At 38.5% G+C, this 6,000-nt stretch overlaps 1 protein-coding gene across 10 annotated transcripts in view; it reads left to right on the forward strand.

Moving 5' to 3' along the window:
• The window catches only part of LOC138751807 (phosphatidylinositol 5-phosphate 4-kinase type-2 alpha), a 282,764-nt gene extending 276,996 nt beyond the window's left edge, over positions 1–5,768 (forward strand). For 8 of the 10 annotated variants that reach the window (XM_069914616.1, XM_069914625.1, XM_069914622.1 and 5 more), the window contains one exon: positions 2,094–4,575. In XM_069914616.1, coding sequence (XP_069770717.1) covers positions 2,094–2,174 — 81 coding nt within the window. In that variant the 3' untranslated portion in view covers positions 2,175–4,575. Of the gene's footprint in view, positions 1–2,093; positions 4,576–5,247 lie in introns of those variants that run through there. The other 2 variants (XM_069914618.1, XM_069914617.1) reach the window with 2 other exon arrangements.
• The last annotated feature ends 232 nt before the right edge of the window (positions 5,769–6,000 follow it).

Here is a 6,000-nt window from a genome sequence, read left to right on the forward strand (position 1 = left end):
CACATTGTAGAGAAAGAAACGACTGCCATCAGTGAGGCAATGCACAGATGGGGCCACTACCTGGCACGGCAACATTTTTAGCTTGGTTACTAATCAGAGGTCAATGGCCTTTATGTTTGACAGTTAAAAAAAGTGTACAAAGATAAAGAATGCAAAGATTCAAGAATGGTGGTTGGAACTTGCAGCATTTAGTTACACAATAAAGTACTGTCCTGGGAAAGAGAATGTGGTCCCTGACACATATAGTTGGGCGTACACTTGTTCAGCCTTTACTACCTCCACACTTGCTGGCATTCACAATAGACTTTGTCATCCAGGAATAATTTGGCTTCTGCATTTTGTTAGAGCAAAGAATCTACCCTTTTCTATAGATGTCAAGAGACTTGTCCTTCATGCAGGGTCAGTGCTGAACTAAAGCCATCAACCATCAACCAGGAGGGCCTCTCATCAAAACAACAAACCTATAGAATGGCTTAGTATTGCTTTTAATGGGCCCTTGCCTACAGCTTCGTGTAACCCATAATCTACTTACAATAGTTGATGAATACTTGCGTTTCCCCTTTGCCTTTCCATGTCTCAATATGCATACTTTTAACAGTGATGGAAAGCTGGACCTGCTTTTCAGCCTATGTGGAATGCCAAATTAGATACATTCTGATCGAGATACACCTTTGTGTCTAAGGATCTGAAAAATTCTCTCTTCCAGAAGGGGCTTGCCACAAGTCATACTACCCCATACCACCCAATCAGGAATGGACATATAGAGAGGTTCAATGGCGTCATATGGAAGACAGTCCATTTGGCCCTTAGTTCGTGTAACCGGCCCAAGAAGCATTGGGAACTGGTGGTTCCTGAGGTACTACACTCCCAAAGATCGCTGTTGTGTACAGCAACAAATACTACACCCCATTAACATTTTTATTTCTTTCCAATGCCACTCATCCCATGGAAATTCACTGCCTTCCTGGCTAATGACCCCTGGACCTATTCAACTAAGAAGGTTTGTGAGGACTGTCAAGAACAAACCACTTGTAGATCAAATTGAACTTCTTGACAGTAATCCAACATATGCAAGCATCAGATATCCAAATGGATGGGAGTCTACTGTGTCTGTTTGTGGCTTGGCACCTTTCCATAAGCCCAGGTGATCCCCACATCTCCTATTGTGGAGCAAGATAAAAGAAATCTGGTGTTACTGATACTAGAAGAGGCGGAAGATATGACATGTCATAGTGTGGCAGATGTTGAAACAGCAACTCCACAAGAACTAAGAGATCCGGTCATGTACCAAAACTTCCCAATCGATATGGAGGGAATAGTCCCGTAAAGTGTTGCTTGATACTGCTAGTGTTTTTTGAAGGAATGAAGTTGAATTTCATATTTAACATGACGCTGGATGCCGCCGCTCCTCTTTAGGAATTTAGAACATATCTTGTTTGAAATTCTAACTATAACTGTACAATTAAATTGAGTAAAGCTTGGAAAGCAGCCATCAAGTTTTTTTCATTCTCACAACAACATACACTTTAAAGTGTATAGGAAGCAAAATCTTAGTTGTCCAGGTTAATACTTGGCCAAACTCTGACACCTCTTAGAACTGTGGGTGTCAATCTTTTTTTCCACCTTAAGTAATCCCTTACTAACCACAGAGAACCTATGGCATCCTATGAAATATGAGGTCCCTAAACTGTCTGCACGAGGCCATTTCGCAAATGTTGGCAATGGAAAATTATTCCAGTAGCCAATACTGACACTCCTCATCTTGAATGGAAGTCTGAGAATAAACAGATTTCTTCCTTCCACAATTTAAAATTAATAGCTAGTGAATAATGTGTTTGCTATTTAGCTTCCACCAACAGTACCCTCGGGCCCAGTCATCAGGAAGAAATGAGTGGCTGTAATTGGCCCACACATTTTTACCACTTCCTTGTGGGCAGTCAGCCACCTGTTTCTTGTTATTCCTTCATCACAGAGAACTAATAACTTGCTTAAATTATTTATTCAAAGACTCCAAATTGGCCAAATATGTTTCAAATGATACATATGAAATCTGTTAAATAGAAAGCAATAATTGCATATTCTTTGTTTTTTAGGCTGGTGCAGAAATCTCCACCGTGAATCCAGAGCAGTATTCGAAGCGCTTCGTGGAATTTATCACCAGTATTTTGACATAGCCCAACATGTACAGCAAATGGGAGGGGCAACAATGACATTGGAATGAAGTAGGCTAAATGAAGTGGTATCTACAGCATCTGTCTGTCTTGATGAAAGCATTCCCTTGTTTACATCTTCTAATTATGATGACTGTCGGAAAATAGCTTTAACTGCTTCCTGAAAATCCCAGCACAGTTCTCCCAATTAATGACTTGACTTTTCTTTGTGGGAAAAATATAACATTCTTCAGAGTGCATTGCATTAGCAGTGCTCTGAGACCAGCTGTGATGGAACTTAGTGGGGAGAGGTACTTTGAATGAGAAGAAACTGCATGTTAATTGACACACCGTAATTACTGGTATCAAATTATAAACTGTGGATCGGTTTATCTCTTGAACTGAAAGATGGAGAGCAGTATTTGTTTAACTTGCTAATGTTACCCTTCTGTTGTGCACACTGGCACTCCTCAAGGTAGCTACATGAAGTATCACTTCTTCAAAGGGAACCCTGTTATAATAAAGATTAGAAAGTACTGTAAAATGAAGTACATTTGTCTCAAATCCCCACTTTCGGTGGCTTGCAATATAAAGGCTTAAATTATTTAGGGGATGAAATCCAATTAGGATAACAGAAAGAAATTCAGTTCCCATAAATTAACCAAGTTGCCCCACAATGCAGAAAAGATGTTCTTCCATTGTTGAGATCTTCCTTATTTAACATGGTTTTGGGCAACATTTTACTACATTTCTAATTTCTCCTTTAGAAAGAATGTGTAAGATCAAGAATGAAGTCACATGAGTCACTTTGTACAATCAGATCCCTTGTAGTCTTCATTAAAATAAAATGGGAAGCAAAAGTATATTTGAAGTACCGGTATTTCAGACTGCCTATCGTAATGAATTGTGCTGTCTAATTTTGTGATGCAAAAGGCAGGTCTGTGCTCTATATATGTGTATGTATGTACATAAACATGTATCTGTGTGTGTACACATGTATGTAGACACAAATGTGTATATATGTGTGCGCGGACACATGCGCATATATAGATATTTAAATACCCACACACTCACTCACACACACACAAATATATATGAGTGTGTGTGTGAATGTATATATATATAGATATATAGATATATGTGTGTGTGTGTGTATATATATACATACACACACAGAGCACATATGAACACACATATACAGCGTGTGTGTATATAACACACACACATCTATATACACACATATATATACACACATCTATATGCACACACATATATTATATACAGACACATATATACACACACATATATATTCACACATACATACGCACACACACACATATGGACATATATAGACGCACGCACACAGGTACACATGTGTGTAAATGCCCATGGATAAAATCTATTTCTACAATTATATGTGTTCCATACCTATGTAAAGAATGGAATACTTCAAATATTCATTCTTTTCTTTCAAACAGGCCTGCAGAACCAAAACATCTAATCTTTCAGATTTCACAGTTGTCTTTTAAGTTGCTGAAACATGGGAGGTTAGGTAAATAGGTAATAAACAGTTGTCTAAAACTTTTTAGTCTTCATCTGTGAATTAATCTTTTCTGTACAACTTCACTGTCTCACTAATTATGATTATTGCCTTGTTAAGTAAAATGTGCTTAATATCTTTTAAAAAAAATACACTGTGCAACAAGCGTGCCTTTAATTGAAGTAATTAATTGAAATTGCTCTAATGGTTTTATAAATTTTATGAGCAGCTGTGCCATCCCCACAATTTGGGAATTTAAGCAAGTAAAGGAGTGCCAGAATGTCGTCCCTGTTAAAAACGTGTCGTACTGTTTGGATTGCAATTTTTATTTAAATGCTTCATGTTAGGTAGCAATTACCTCGATTGTACTAGGATTCAGGCAAGTATCAGCATTTTCAGTGGCCAAAGGCAATATCATCCACGTGGCTATGTAATAATTTAACATGGTTTTGTTCCTCTTGGTATAGTGATGTTAGCCCTGTAATGTAAATGTACAGTTATATATTTTATGTATTTAAAAGAAAATTCCATAATCATTGTGCCGGTCACTTTCAAATTTTCTGTCGGATGCTAGAGTTTCCATTAGTTAAAAAAAAGACCCATTGGTGGGTGGGGGTCAGTGGGGGGGCGAATATGGGGGGAGGGGGAGAAAACAAAAAGGAGGTACACATACAGATATATTTGAACAAAGATTTTGTTCCGTGGCTCAACTATGTATTTTAAATCCTTCTGGCAGCTTACAATATAATGCACAATGTTTTGTCTGTTATCATTCATGTAGATAAACAGTATTTTTGTTTAAGTGAGGCAACCTGTGCTGCATTTGACACACTCCATACCCAAGCTTTGCTTTATGAAATAAAGTGCCCTGTTGTCTCAAAACAATACTAGTGATGTTATTTTCATGCTAATGACTAGTAAAATGCAAATGCCTACCATATATGCTGTTGTCTAGGAGGACTTGTGCATAGGACGACCCTGGAATTTCCACTAAAATATACGTTTTGAGTGATCCCCTTTTGTATAAGAGACCCCAAATCTGGCACTTACTGCTAATAAGTGGATGCAAAGTAAATAACAATATTTTAATGACAAATTATCATGTAAAGTTTTTTATGTTATTTGCATATTTTAAAATAAACCACCATTGGCTCCTGTAACAGCCAATGGTAGTTGGACTGGGTGAATAGATCCCACGGAGGAGCGCTGAGACTTTGTTGATAACAGGGCATGCACAAGATTGCATCGGAGTCAGTGGGAGGATGGCAGCGGTGTTGAGACTTCGCCTTCAAAGTTCAGATTTTACTGCTGGCGTATAAGATGACCCTGATTTTAAGGTGAAAGTTTTAGGATAGTCCTATACAATGGCACATATGCTCTTTTAACTTCTGAACTATTTGGGCAAAAATAGAGCGGATGCCCAAAAGTTGAGTTCTTCACTAGTCCCTGCAGTTCTTTCTTAATGGGTTAGAAATTGCTGCTGGTGGTGTTCTGTCTGTGTTGATAGACTGACAAGTGTGGACTCACTGTTTCCAAATATCTATGTTTTGTGCACAGGTTATGCCAACACCAAGTGGCTGGGTCTTACAAGCATTAAGATGCCATGCAGTTGGATCAAATCAATCTCATTCACAAGACACTTGAATCAACTTTTACAGTAGTTTTCTTGTTGAGGTGATGAGGCAAAGCCGTGCCCAAGATCAGCCAACTGTTAAATCAATCAAGACCTAAAGATGCATCTGAATGACCTTATTTGATTTATTTCACTCTAATATGCATCACCCAGCTGCTACTCCCATTGGGAGAGAGATACAAGAGTATCAGAGCCAGCGCCACAAGGCTGAGGATCAGCTTCTTCCCACAGGCAATGAGAATGCTGAACAACCAAAGGAGCTGCTCACACTAACCATCCAAGATTCTTATTTGTGAAACAATATTTATTTGTATACTGTACTTGTCCTGCATATGTATTGTTTGTCTGTATTTTGTGTTTATGTCTCATTGTAAGTCTGCATATTTTGCACTAAGGAACAGAGAACGCAGTTTTGTCAGTTGTACTTGTGCAATTAGCTGACAATAAACTTGACCAATTCAATGTCCCTCAGCTATCCTTCTTCATTGAAACGAATGGAGTTGGTGTTCCTGCAGCTGGACAAATGAGCCATAAGTTTGGCAGATAAATTCTGAGGTATTTGTGCTGGGCTTTTGCAGTAAGTTCACTCGATGCCAATGAGAAGTCCAAGGGCAGAATACAATTAGCAATGGCAAGGGATCAGCAGGATTGGGATGAGAACTGATTGAGGAATTCTG

This window comes from Narcine bancroftii, chromosome 1 (assembly GCF_036971445.1).
Source record: "Narcine bancroftii isolate sNarBan1 chromosome 1, sNarBan1.hap1, whole genome shotgun sequence".
Taxonomy (NCBI): Eukaryota; Metazoa; Chordata; class Chondrichthyes; order Torpediniformes; family Narcinidae; genus Narcine; species Narcine bancroftii.